The sequence below is a fragment of the Plodia interpunctella genome, chromosome 2, assembly GCF_027563975.2.
Source record: "Plodia interpunctella isolate USDA-ARS_2022_Savannah chromosome 2, ilPloInte3.2, whole genome shotgun sequence".
NCBI classification, from domain to species: domain Eukaryota; kingdom Metazoa; phylum Arthropoda; class Insecta; order Lepidoptera; family Pyralidae; genus Plodia; species Plodia interpunctella.
The window spans coordinates 10,143,769-10,158,092 of NC_071295.1; the positions used below are offsets into that span (position 1 = coordinate 10,143,769).

The following is a 14,324-nucleotide window of genomic DNA, read 5'->3' on the forward strand; positions in this document are numbered from 1 at the left end:
TATTAAAATGGTTGTTAGAAGGGAGTCATTATTACCTTTTTCTATACAACTTATGTTTATCTTAATGAAGAAAAAACTTGTCATGTAGCAATTGAAATTCATTAATAAAAAAAAAACATTAATTTTACAATTAATATCTTAGATGTTTTTACTATAAATATATTCGTTTCTTAGATAGAATAGGTGTATATTATCCAAATTGTTATGTATTTTTTTCAGTACACAGGTGTACCTCTGGCCCTTTTAATGACCATCACAAAAGCTATCACATTACAAACTCCGTACATAATTATTAAGCACCCGCAATTTCTCCAGAAATTTCCTTCGTTGTAGCCAAAACGTGTCAAGACACTATGGCCATTTCTGATGCAAGGTATACCAGGAACATTGACACATTGAATAGTTGTGATAGAATCCCATTGGAGGATAGAAATGGACTCTGTGCCGTAGTAAAACCCCGAGACGTATTTCAACCAGGAGACCCATTTCGTGGCGCTTGCTAAATTCAAGTAGATACCAGAGAACATGATTCCTATTATCTCAAAAGGCACTGATATTAACGCAGCCGTCTCTAGTTTGTCAAAAGTGGCTGATAGGAAGGATCCTGTAATTACAAAAATTGACACAGATAATAAAGATAATATCCTAATTATTTTTGTTGAGAACTAAAACGGTAATGCTTGCATTTGAAATTTGCATGTAATCTTATAAAATTAGTTGTTTTTAATAGGAGGAACCTTTATAAGTATAATAATATCATTGAGGATTAGGAGGATGGATATATTTTTGTGCCGGGATCGGAAGTGGGCTGGAAGAAAACATATAGAAATAAATTGAGCACATTTAAGTTAACATTTTGAAGGGCAATTTTATTTATAAAATTACTGTGTTATTATTTAATTGTTATTATTGATAAGTGTTAAGCTCGACTGTAATGTGCAGCGTTTTTGATATCTTTTTATAACAATTAATTCATTTAAAATGTCTATATTTTGACATTTTACTCGATTCCCAGAGGTAGAATGGTATTTTGTTCATATACTGTTTATTTTAAACCCACATTCTTTAGCTTTAGCTTCAGTAAACTGGCGTGCCTCTGCTTCTTTTAACCACCATGATGAAGGCAATAGCATGAGCGATACAGTACATGACGGTCAAGGCGGTGCAGTTCCTCCAATAATTTCCTTCTTCGTAACCATATCTTTTTAGTACCTCAGGTCCTTGTCTAATGCAAGGTATACCAGGGATGTTAACACAGTCAATGGTCTCAATAGAGTCCCATTGAAGAATAGATATAGATTCGACGCCGTAATAGAAACCAGAGAGATAACGAATCCAGGAGACGTATTTAGATGCACTGCCAATGTTTAAGTATATTCCCGAGAACATAGTGCCAATCAAATCGAAGGGAACGGATACTAATGCGGCGGTCTCCATTGAGTCGAAAACAGCGGAAAGGAACGAGCCTGGAATTTTAGAAAGATTTGCCAATTAAAGTCAATGGTTTTAGAATTTTGAAAAAAGTTTTTAATAAACAATTGAAATTTCAGAAAGATTTTTGGTCATAAAATTCAACTTTTTTAAAATCACTTTAATATAATTTTACTGATTCATGTCTTCATGTTCCAGTATTTAAAAAAAATTGTTACTAAGAATTCATGCATACCATTGTGCTAAAGCATGGTAAGGGAGTCTAAATTGCGAATATCAAGTGAAAAGTAGTCCGGGAGCTAACAGAAGAATTGCAAATACCCAAAAAGATACCGCCAACTTACCATAGGCATTAGCGTAGTTGGCACAGAGCACACAGACGAAGGTAAAGCCCAACCAGCCCATGAAACCGCCATGAAGACCGGCCACGTTGAAGATTAGAGTCGCGTAGATTACTGGCTCGATCACTGCGCGAGGAATCTGGAAAAAAAATGTACTTTGGCTTTGACTTTTCGATTACTGCCTCGGTCACTGCGCAGAGAATATGGATAGGTCGATTTTTTCTATAATGTAGCTTTGGTATAATGTAGCCGTAGTTTTTATGATGATTCAGGTAAATGTCTTGGTAGTTGGTATTTTTTGATATTATCTAATTTAGATTATTTTTCTTTGTATAATCTAACATTCTTGTAATATTTTTATTACTAAAGTGTTCTTTAACTCAATTCATACAATCATAATATGATCCAAAACGTCTCTCAAAAGTCTCTATAAAAAGGAAAAAAAAACATGAGTAGTCAAGGACCAGTTCGGGTATCACGAGATTTTGTGACAACGAGTTCACCAAAATCGAATGAGATGCATCCTGCATTGATATCTATAAAAATTCTTGAGGTTTTTTACTACACTGTAATTATATCGTGAATGAATGAGTGTCTTTGAATGTCTTTTTATGGATAAAGTCGTTGAATACTTTTTGTGGTGTTTAATGTTGTCATTAAATATATTGCAACATAACACTCAATAATACGTAACAGATATTGACTACTTAAACCAGTTTATTGAAAATAATAGTTTTCCTTAATATTATAATATGAGTACTTAATTATTTTAACCATATTAAAATTTCTATTAATTGTTTTGGAATTTCGACTGTATGCCAGCATGAGAATATCCAAAATGTAAACAAGATTTTATATAATAATTACCTTGTTATATCTTTTATGTAACACGTACAAAAATAATATAAAGCACATAACCTGTTTTGGTGTGAAAATACTTACCCAAAAGATCATCTTAGACAAATAGTAAGGCAACGGCGAGTATAATCCACTGGCGGTCTCTCTGAGGAGAATGGGAACTTCGCTGGGGAAGGTGATGAAGACAGCGTAAATGAAGAGGAAGATAGTCTCCGTGATGGTGAGGTACAGGAGACCTTGGACGTTCTGGATGTCGCGCTGGTCTAGCTCGTCAAAGTGACCCATGTACGGGATCGAGATTATTAGACCGACGAACTGCGAATGATTTTGTTTAATATAGTCCATCTTTATTCTTATAAAGTGAATAATGAAGTTAATCAAGCTGCAAATGCTGCCTGGTGTAACAGGTAATAATTCCGTAATGAATGATACTGGTCATAAAGGTCGGTATCATAATACACGTTGACTGCTGCCAATTCATGATGCATACATTTTCCTAAGAACGAAAACACGCAGCGTATGTTTTCACTCAAAGTGTAGCCCGCGCCGCCTAGCGCCTGTCTGTCTAGTCTAGTCACAATAATTATCAAAAGTTTTAATCAAATAACGGACTTCAATGATTTTTCCACTTTTATAAATAGTCATAAAGTAGGTCTGCTTTAAAAATAATTGGGTTGAGCTACCACGAGTTAATTGTGGGTAATTAATTTAATTTCATGTCGAGAACATTAGAAGATCTATTCTTACCAATAGTAATACAAATTCTGCTATCCATATAGAACTGTTATGTTTTATTGATTGTATGTTTCTCCACATCAGCCAGTAAAACTGGACGAAGTAGTTTACTTTGACTCTGTAACAATTGAAGAATCATTTAGTATTTAATATACTTATGGAATATTTTTTATTTGTCTTATCTTACAAATAGAAAAGTATTTTAAGATGTTTTTTTACCCACAGAGTTAAATACCGCTCGAAGGCTTCATTCTGAAACAAGAAATATTTCAAGCTAAAGAAGACAATATGTAGTTAGATTATGGCTTTTTAATAATCGGCAAATTAATATTAATTTTTGGATTGAAAATTGTTGATAAATATAACTTTCCTCAATGAATTTGGCTATCATATTAAGAAATGTTTTTAAATCAGTTTCTGAAGTCCAGAAATACTTTCCTGCTGTATTAAAATGATTAAATAGATGTTAAAGATAATGATACACTCGCACGCATACAAGGTTGCGGGTACAGCTAATATATTTATTAGCTGTACCCGCAAACTTGTATGTAATACAAGTATTACTTCGGGAATAGTGTCTATAATGATATTTTGGAACTTATTAATACAAGTGGAAATAGTGTTTTAAGTTACCTTATTATCAATCTCTCCATTGAAGTACTCATTTTCGTCTTGAACATCCCCCACCCGACTGTCGATGTCGGCTGCAATGTCCGACCGCTGGTACTCATCACAGATGCGTCGGATCCTCTCTCGGCTCTCCAACTCCTTGTCCAGCTGGAGGCCGAGGAGCGAGACGAAGTACTCTGCGGCGTTGAAGCCCACTGGACATTTGTAGCTGAGGCTGGTGGAAGAAAGAAGTGATCAGAAGCGAATCTCTCATCTGAACCAACCTTCGGAACCCAGGGTCCGCCGTTGCAATGGTAAAGTTCTCACTCCAATAATTTAATAATTTCACTTTCACTAATTCAGAAACGATTCTGAACTTTTATGAACTGAACGGACCCAAAACTGGTTTATTCGTGAAGCATAGATAAAGTAGATCCATTAAAAATCTCAATAATAACCTTGAGGATGGACTAATTAGACTGAACTGAAATGGCCTTTAAAAATAGTCTTGCCTGAGTCTAACTTCTAACTTAATACGATTTAGAACCAATATATTATTGATATAAAATATTATTGATATTATGATATGTAACTTTTTTTTCATCTGTCCTCGCATTCTAGTAAGTAATAGTAGTAGTCATTAGATACTCGTACGTTTGCAGAAGTTCTGAGGGAATTTCTGTCTCGTTGGTTTTTTATGTTTTATGAGATCTCTAAAAGTTTTGTTGGCAGTAAGTAAGAAAAGAAAGAATTTTTCGTACTCGTACATTTATGCGTGTTAAGAGGCACGTGGAGCGAATAAACTGTCAAAAATACTTACGATCCAAAGAACTGGTCAGCCTGTTCAATGGTCCCATGGAATGCCGTCCTCCCATTGGCTAGCAGTACCACCTGGTGGAACATCTCGAAGACGCCCGACGCAGGTTGGTGGACAGAGCAGATCACCAGTTTCCCATTGGTGGCGAGTTTCTGAAGTCTGGACACTACTGCACTAGCTGCCCAGCTGTCTAGACCGGTGGTTGGCTCATCGCAGAACAAGATTGGTGGGTCGTTTAGTAGCTGGAAAATTGATGTATATTAATCGCTCCACAGACATATGTGATTTTTTATTATTCGTTGTAATTATAACAGTTCAAATTGCTCTTTTACACTGAAGTGAGACGACTTTGAATTTGTTTTGTTTCTGATTTAAAAGATTAATTTTAAAATGGTCATGGTATCGTGTTTACTGAACTATTCAGGATTATCCAATTTGCACCTGAGATTTTTAATTTATATAATTCATTTTTAACAATCAGAATTTTAACCTGAATCTAGGTATGCTTTGCTTACCTGTACCGCCAGGGCTACTCTCTTCCTCTCTCCTCCCGAAAGCGCCTTGAGCTGTGTCTTCGTGCAGTTCATCACACCGAGCTCTCCCAACAGTTGCTGGATACGCTTTGTTCGCTGTGACTTGGTTGCTCTCTTGTCCATCATCATACGAGCCTGGGAGAAAGGATTCATTATAAGAAGATCTTGTTTGTGCCAGGTAATCCAACTAAATCGCTTTTATTTTTGAGCTTGCAAGAAAAGAACTTACTTCGCCTGCTCAGTAAACTAAAGGGGATCTCGGCCTCTGCTAGATTTTATCACTTTTCCCGAAAAGTTAAGTAATAAATGATATTATTGTTCCGAAATCATCATCATGAGAAAAATAAATATGTGGAGAAAAAGCCTTGAAAATTTGCATAGACGACGACACTAAATGTATATTGCCTAATTTTTATATATAGCTTGCTACTATTTGCAAATCTACTTTGATTTATAAGTCGCTTTACTAACACAATTATTTAATGTCTTTATATTTCAATTTGTATACATTTTCACACATTTATCTCAGTGAAATTGTCTTGTCTCGTTTTGAAATCGGCGTATGACCTCGATGTCTCCAATTCATTTTTACAAAGACTTTTTGTACTGTCGTCTACCACGATCTGACTGAGTTATATTGTCTGTGTCGGACAAAAACATATCAGTTTTTTATTTAGCCAGTGGTTCATGTAATAATGCTATTTAGTATAGCGCTACTAAAATAGCATAATTTTGAAAATAATAATGGGATGAAAAATTCTAGAATTGAGCGGGAATTAAACCCAATGTTAAATTGAAGATCTGCCAAAGGACTATGGAATGCAGCGATAATTAAAATTTTGGCAAGGTGTGTCACGTCTACCATATGCATAATAAGAGATGAGATGGACACACATATTGATCGCGTTTAATCCAATCCAATCAATGCGATGATTACCGGACAGTTTGAAGGCATTAAAAGCAAGAAGACAAGGAATGGAGAAAAATGCCAAGGATAAGAAAGCGATGAAGAAATTAGAAATTAGAAATCAGGGGTGGCCAAGTCGTGGAATATATCCCACAAATTGAGATAACGCCATGTGGCATTAAGAAAATAGCACCTTTTTCATACCTAAGATAATTTAACTCTAAGACTGAAATACAAATGCCATACGATTAAATAAACACCAATCAAATTAGTTATTTTCCTTCGTAACTATTTTCTTACCATAAACTCCATGTGCTCCGTGACGGTCAAGTACTCTATAGATAGGTCCTCTTGCGGCACGAACCCTGAGATCCTCGCGATGAGATCAGCGCCCGCCAGTCTGCCGTTCAACATCAGGTACCCTGTCATTGCGCTTTTGTCGCGGCGACTGATCGCAGCCAATAGCGTTGTCTTGCCGGCTCCACTGTTGGGAATATTTCACAAAATTTATAAAGCCACCCAGTTTGTGATTATATAGGTAAGTTTGTGTAATGAAGGAGGACGGACTGGAATTATGGTGAACAAAGAGCATATCGAATCTTTTCGTATATTTTTTTCTTAAGTAGAATAACTTAATTTTATAGACTTAAAAATGTTTGAAGGTTAATTTTCTATTTCGAAGTCTACACTTTATACAAGTTTTTGTCTCATGTAACTTGACAGTTTTTGTAATCTGACACCTATCACGTCGAATTAGTGTCAATCGACTATTTAGGAAGCCTTTCTGACTATCTAAAAATTAAAATTTTTGCCGGAGTAAATAATTGTAAGTTCTTCAGTGTGGGCGTCATGTATCACGCAAACACCAACGAATATAAACTCGTGTTACAATACAATATAATGCGTTTTATTGTTGGGGGCCCATGACAACCTCCCGTCCCTACGTCTGTCCGCTATATACATGGTTCGATTCCCAATAATCTGCGGTTCTAGATGTGTTGTGCTCGTTTCTGAGTCGGTGTCCATCGGATTTATGATACAAGCTTAGAGTTCAGTGTGTACCGTTGAGTGATGCCCTTTTGTAATCTAATACTAAGGGTAAGAAGCGTACCTAGAACCCATCAACGCGACCAAGTTGCCGGACGACACAATGCCGCTAACTGAAATAGAAAAATCAACTTCATTAATGATTTCGCAACAAAATCACCGAAAATTCTTACGTGTTTTCCCGTCCTTAGAATACGCCCTACTAATAATCCTAACTACTATTATAAGTGCGAAAGTAAGTTTGTTTGTTAACTCTTCACGCTCGAAATCTCGAAATCTCGAAATTTTGCATAGGTACATGCAACTTGAAGTATGGTAAAGGACATTTCATCCCGGAAAAATAACTGCTCCCGTGGAAAATTTACGCGGGCGAAGCCGTGGACAATAATACACTTGGGTTATTTAGCTGGTCATAAAATCAGAGATTAGTCATATTTACAAGCAAAGTAACTTGTCATGATAATTTCAAAATTGAATAAAGATAGACTATAGTTTGTCTCCATTTGAAGAGGTTGTTATTCATACAAATAACTACACTACAAGTTTAGAGTTAAAATTTTCCGAGTCCAATTAACTGGTGCAATAAAAATGTTGAAAACAACTGACTTCATTACAACCGGTTAGATAGAAACTCGGCACATTTCTTATTAAAATATTTTAATTACTAGTTTCGTTTATGTGGCATCTACTCGGAACGAAACAGGCCCTTAATTAAATCATGCTATATATATAGTTACATTGAAAGTTTAGTGCAAAACAAAGATTTTACTTCTTATTTACGTGGAAATCTTTTCAAATTTGATTTTAAATAAAATAAATTTAAATAATCTTGAAATATAAAGCCTGCTTTTTCACGTTGAAATTATATAGAAACTAACACATAATAGTTTGATCTTTATTTTTTTTAAACCAATAACTCGTCAGCAATAACACACTGCTATAAGAAGGAATATTTATTTGTACTTACGTTTGTATTACAACACATTCAGAGCTGTGACGCCCTAAAGCCCAAAGTTTGCGTGAAAAATCAACCATGACTATGTTTTACAACTGCTGCCTGCCTGATGTCGGCCCTCTTTGGGGATGCTTTTGATACCTATCAGTTGTTACGGCATGTGTCATATAATACGACATCCTCGGGAAGATTTTGAGTGGCCCTATTCTAGGGTGCACCACCACACAACACACTGCACATTCGCGGTAAATAGAAATGTACAAAAACAAAATTTGAAGCAGACTCCTACCTCCATGTAAGACCTTAACTTCTTCATACGTCGGGGACCTCCATATACTCGTCTGGTGCTTCTTCTTCCTATAAACGGAGAGGTCCTTCCAGGCCAGCGTGAGGTTCTCCACGTTGTCCCCGAGGCCTTCATCTTCCCAGTTCACGACAGCCCCCGTTAGAACGTTGCGAGTTGGCAGCTTTAGTTCCTTCATTGTGTGTCACGGCATTGGGCTGAGGGAGGGGAAAATGATAATTATTAAAAAATATATATATATATTTATTTTCGGACAATATGAATCCATTGTGTTGGTAATCTTAAAAACTAATTGTGTTAGTACTTATATTCTACTAGGGATTTGGTAATTTTTATTAAATGACCAATTAGAGGACAATCCCCACTATCGGTTATCGCCTTCGGCGCTGATGCTGTCCCCGCGCACCCTGCGCAGCAGTGTCGCAGCTTTCTTCTGTAGAATAGCTGAAAAACTATCTACTTGTGCGTGAGCAAACATAAATTATTAATTTACATCATTTACTTTATTAATACAAATTAAATATATATACTCGTATATACAAATGGTGGACAGCAGTCTACAAAATAATCATACAGAGATAGCAAGGTGTTACGATAAAATATATCTAATAAATGTTAGAAGTGTTTTCAGGTACTTATTCCGTTTAGCGCACCAGTAATTATATTTTTAGGGGTGATTTAATTAAAATATATTCCTTCAAGAGCACCTTGAGCCAGGTACTTTCTAATGATGGGGTTAATTTGTTTTTGAAGTAGTGAACAAAATAAAAATCTTTTATAGATTTAAATTTTTCAATTTTTCATTCGATGTTTTCTTGAAGGAATACATTACATGATCTATACATTCAAGGTCATGTGGCATGAGTAGGCTTCGAACCTAAGACCTTTGATATTCGACTTAACCACTGGACCACCAACTGTAGTTGCCTTGATATATGCAAGATGTAGAGCATCCTGCAGTGTGTCGTCCCGTCATGTCAATTGATCAAAATTGATCCATTTTAGAACTTGATATTAACGTGTCAGCAAGGTGTTTATAGTTACCTAATGGAGGGTTATTGAACTTTGGAGACTGTAATGATCCCATTAAAACATTCTATAAAAATCTTGCCAAGTCTGGATGAAGCTGTTTCTATAGAAAAAGTAGATAAAACCAAGCCAAGTCTCAGGTTCCTTACCGCGATTTATTTTTTAACTAGCATCGGCCCGTTCCGGCTTTGCTCGGGTAAAAACATAATAAATTATAACCTAAATCTTCCTCGGGAATCACACTATCCGTTGATGAAAACCGCAAGAAAATCCGTGCAGTAGTAGACGCGGCAGCGAAGTTTGTTTTATAATATGTAAAGGATAAGGATATACTTAGATATTATGTGACCGACCGTTGAACATTTTAAGGATAATTTCGTGTTCATTAACAACGGCCAAAGGTTCTCAAACAGGAGCACGAAAATACGCCGAAATGGTTCCTGTAAAGGATGTTACGGCAGTGTTTGCTTCGCGCTCGACTTGGCGGGGGCACTAACGATGGGGCAGATTAACTACTTTTACAAGGTACTTAAGTGTATTGCTATTTTTGTTGTATCCTAGATATTTGTATCATATTCTTGTCTGTTTGTGTGTAGATATTAATTTGGAATATAATGGCGCCTTTTCAGGTAAATATGTGATGATAAGGGCAAGAGATATCATACCATAATATTTTATATTAAATACTGAGTCGTAATAAATGCTTGTTACTAAAGCCGTTGAACTCCAAGTATATGAGTATCTTCATTATTTTTGCTCGAAACAAAGACCCTCGGTACACGAAATAAATAAATGTAGCTATTATCCAATGTTCTCCCGCGTTCTTATATAAACATACCTTTTATCAAATCGGTCATTTTACTATTTGCTCTAATAATTTTTCAAATTACGTCAAAACTCTGTGACAATTATCTGGGTAAAAATCAATCGGTTTTCGATTAACTAGATTCGATTAACTTTCAACTTCTCCGATTTCTGTTGAAAGATCGCAACTCTTTATTATGGCTCCTGCACCATATCAGCGAACTCAGACAAATGCTGACGTGAAAGAACGCCCATTGCGAAGCTTGTATGTGAGTTTATTTCAACGCAAACAATAACCAGCAATTTACGTTGCAACCATCATAGATTGACGACATATGTATAGCCGACATTTAGGCCCGAACCCGACTAGTTCTGCTATATCGTGCTAATTGAAGCTAAGCTTTAGGTCGCTCCAGCTGAGCGGGGCAATGCGCAAATTTCACAGCTTTTGACTTAACGAAATTTTATTGGTTGTTAGCTTAAGTAAAAGACTTTAAGCTAATTACCACAGCGTAACAGGGCACTCTAGTCGAGTTCGGGCCTTACACTGTGACTGAACATTCTTCGTGTCTAAAGAGACCGGCCGCTTTCCCCCTCGTGGTGGCGCGCCGGTGTCAGGTTGCATCGTCCGGCTGTCGATATATGTGCTACAACACCGTTACATGCACTAGTAAACGTGTGTCAGTCATTCACTTAATTTTATTCCAGGTTGAAGTGCGTGCCAAGAATCTGACCAGGATGCCGAAGACCGGTGCGAAATTGAGAAGAAAATTCAATTCAATTAAATATCTTTCTTGTAAAACATAGGAAGGTACTTAAATAGATTGTTGACTTTGTTACATGGCATATATAGGGCGGGTAATCTCCGAAACTACAGAACCGATTTCACAAATTCTTTCACCATTAGAAAGGTACATTATCCGAGATTGCTACAGGCTATATTTTATCTCAAAATTCACGCGGTAGCGAAGCCCCGGTCAACATATAGTATAAAATAGTAAATAAGCAAGGGAATCCTGGACTCCGACTATGGCTAAGAAGCCATGCCATCGGGGATGCGGATGAGAAACTCTTTTCGGAAAGCGAACTCGCTCTATATCTGAGGAAGAAACCACATCGTGCTGAGATTAATTAATTTAGTCACGTTTTGCCTCATTTGTATTTCATCTAAACTTTTAACAGGCTGTGTTCACCATTTTAGCCAACGGTGTGTGTGTATATTAACAGTGAGGAAGGAGACATCCACTTAACTACGATTTATATATTACTTATACAATGAACTACTGATGTTTATTTTTTACTAAAAACTATCAAACGAAGGGGAACGGGTTGTTTTGATCCACAGAATGAGAAAAATAGACTACTTAATTTCCGAAATATCTATGTCCACGGGAAAACCATTATCAAAGTTATTTGAATCTTATAGTAAACATAAAATGTGTGAGTGAGAGACTCACAAGATTGATGAATGTGTAAAAGAGATCACAGGAAACCGGTGTATTAAAGCTATACGATGCGTCGTATCAACCTCGGTTCAACTAATTTAAATATTTTGATATATGTTATATTACGCGGCAAGTATGGCCTTAGGAATGAGAATGGTTCCCATAGTTTCTTTTGCAGCGGTTTCAAAGTGTTTTACTAACACCGTATCTATGTCAAGTTTTATTCAAATCGACAAAATTATCTAAAACTGCCATCTAGCGGCAAAAATAGTATTCACAACCAGTTAGCTAGTATACGTTTCGTCACGATGTTTTCCTTCACTGACCACAAAGGGCTGGTCAATGATAACTACTACATGAATCAGATTGGTGTTGGCACTAGTAGGTTCGAACCTGGGACCTTCGATCACATGTGAGGTTCTTAATCATTGTATTCATCCAATGTAAGGGGATCTCCCGTTTCCATTTGTCTTTTGGCATTATTATTGTATCCTTATACAACACCTCTGGCTTTTTCTTTAACTGAGCCATAATTTCCCTTCTTGTAAGTTTTGTAATCTCGTTGATTGTTAAGGTTGCAGGAAAAAGGTGTGAAAAATAGGCACAGAATGGGATTTTCGTCACCATCCAACTGGAGTCCCAGTTGGATGGTGACGAAAATGAGGTAATTCAGAACGCGATGGACGATTTGGATTGCGACGGATAAGTCAGGAGATACTAGCTGGACAACGACAAGTGACGAATTCAATGAGAAGCCTTAATCCTTACTTATTATTAAACAAAGTCTTCTTCTCTGCCGCTTCTGTCTATATGTTCGCAATAAACTCAAAAACTGCTGCACGAATTTTCATGCTTGAATATGTATTCAAGCATGAAGGTTTTAGGTGTATAATATGTAATTGTTTTACCCGAGTGAGTGAGTGTGAGTTTTTCATGTACTTTCTATATTTAGTACTTCTTCATCGCCATGTTGAAAAAGATTATGAAATATAACTTTCAAACTTACCACAGTTGAAAATCGAGTCACAGTTTCATAATAATCACGAAACTGATACAAAAATTCACAAACAAATTCACTCAATAACAAGCTTATACACGACGTTCACAATTTTCCGTCTTTCACTGTTACGAAATACAGTCCACCGAACAGGTTTCGCTTTGTGCTACGAGACGTGTAGACCACTTCGAGTATGTCGTAGCACTGATCATTGGTTAATGCCTTTTCCGCGGCTGTACATTGTGTTCTATTAAACTTGTCCCATTTAGATGTTATTAGTCTTCTTGGAATTAAATTGAACTTCAAAAATAAGTAAAAATATTTTTTTTGTAATAATAAGAAGTGAGTATTACAGGGTTTCACTAATTAATATTTCTTGTCAAGATAAATTGAAAAAACTGAAAAAAGTTTATAAGTTATAATGTAGTTATTTTGTTTTATTGCAGTTCAAACCCCATTAGATCTAAATGTTACCTATTCCTTCTCTCTCTTAGGTTTATCTCGTTTTCCCGGTTGCTTCCTTATAAAGAGGAATTGTTTGTAAATTTGTAACTGTTTGTGTGTACGGTGTAATCTTCAAAACTTAAGTAAAGGAAAACTTGTGATTCGATTTACTCAACATTTTCAGATAACTAGTTCCGTATTATTTTTTGGTCGAATTCAGAGTCAAAGCATTTAATCACGTCAAATTTTTGGAGTATGTACTATTGGAATTTCTATTCCAAAAACAAATTTAACATTCGTGTAAGACTTACCTTGGAAACACTTCATCTTATATATTATCATCGGTAAGGGTGTCATTATGAATTTCGACAGTTAAATAATTCGACACGCGAACTCAACTTCGAAAAACCAAAGTTCGACACTTAATTGTTTTGACAAAACATTACTTACATTGTCGAATATAGGTTTAGTAGGGTAAGTAGGTTCTGTAGGACTACTTCTAGTCGTAGAAGTAGTCCTACAGAACCTACTTCGACAAGACACACCTTCGAAGCACGCTACTTCGGAAGAAACTTTTTCGAAATGCACTAGTTCGGCGGTTAAATTCGACAGTTAATTATTTCGACACGGTATCACGTCTCGAAATAGGTAATTAACTGTCGAAATTCTGAATGACACCCCTTCGGTAAATTATATAACGTAAGTTCAAAGCTTAATAACTAATACATCATGTATAACATAAGAAATTATGCTCCTGGGAACGGAGAAGTGTATGACCGACCGATAAAATGCAAATTAAATAAGATAATAAAGATAGCATGTGTTTATTTGGCTTCTTTTAAACGTAGACAAACTGTGCAAGACATAGAATCTATCTGTGATTGTGATAATCGATAAATTATTTATTCATTAACATTACATTTTTTTTTCTCTTTATGTCCCGGCGCCGGGCAACAGCCCTCTAATTTCTTCCACACATACCGGTGTTGGGCTTTAACTGATTGTGATCCAGCCATTATATGAGAGCCGTGTTGGTATTTAAAATTTAAACCTTTTATGTATTTAATG

The 14,324-nt window shown here is 36.0% G+C and overlaps 1 protein-coding gene across 2 annotated transcripts; it reads right to left on the reverse strand.

Annotated features, from left to right (window-relative positions):
* Nucleotides 1-23: 23 nt before the first annotated feature.
* On the reverse strand, nucleotides 24-13,020 carry LOC128679012 (protein scarlet-like). Of its 2 annotated transcripts, none has more exons than XM_053760956.1 (12): nucleotides 12,822-13,020; nucleotides 8,523-8,734; nucleotides 7,343-7,391; nucleotides 6,532-6,715; nucleotides 5,307-5,459; nucleotides 4,795-5,033; nucleotides 3,999-4,209; nucleotides 3,589-3,617; nucleotides 3,378-3,483; nucleotides 2,715-2,945; nucleotides 1,776-1,911; nucleotides 24-604 (listed from the first exon to the last, which is right to left on the reverse strand). In XM_053760956.1, the coding sequence occupies exons 2-12, from the start codon at nucleotides 8,713-8,715 to the stop codon at nucleotides 216-218; spliced, it is 1,920 nt and encodes a 639-aa protein (XP_053616931.1). In that variant the 5' UTR covers nucleotides 8,716-8,734; nucleotides 12,822-13,020; the 3' UTR covers nucleotides 24-215. The 2 variants fall into 2 exon arrangements, with proteins under 2 accessions (XP_053616931.1, XP_053616923.1); XM_053760948.1 differs by having other exon boundaries at nucleotides 463-1,466.
* Between the last annotated feature and the right edge of the window lie 1,304 nt (nucleotides 13,021-14,324).

Bases quoted from the DNA above. Each gene is read 5' to 3' on its own strand.
- LOC128679012 (XM_053760956.1), bottom strand. From the start codon at position 8,715: ATGAAGGAACTAAAGCTGCCAACTCGCAACGTTCTAACGGGGGCTGTC. The intron at 6,716-7,342 runs GTACGCTTCTTA...TATTCCCAACAG, and splicing joins GTCGCGTTGATGGGTTCTAG to TGGAGCCGGCAAGACAACGC. The intron at 5,034-5,306 runs GTAAGCAAAGCA...TCAATTTTCCAG, and splicing joins GAGTAGCCCTGGCGGTACAG to CTACTAAACGACCCACCAAT.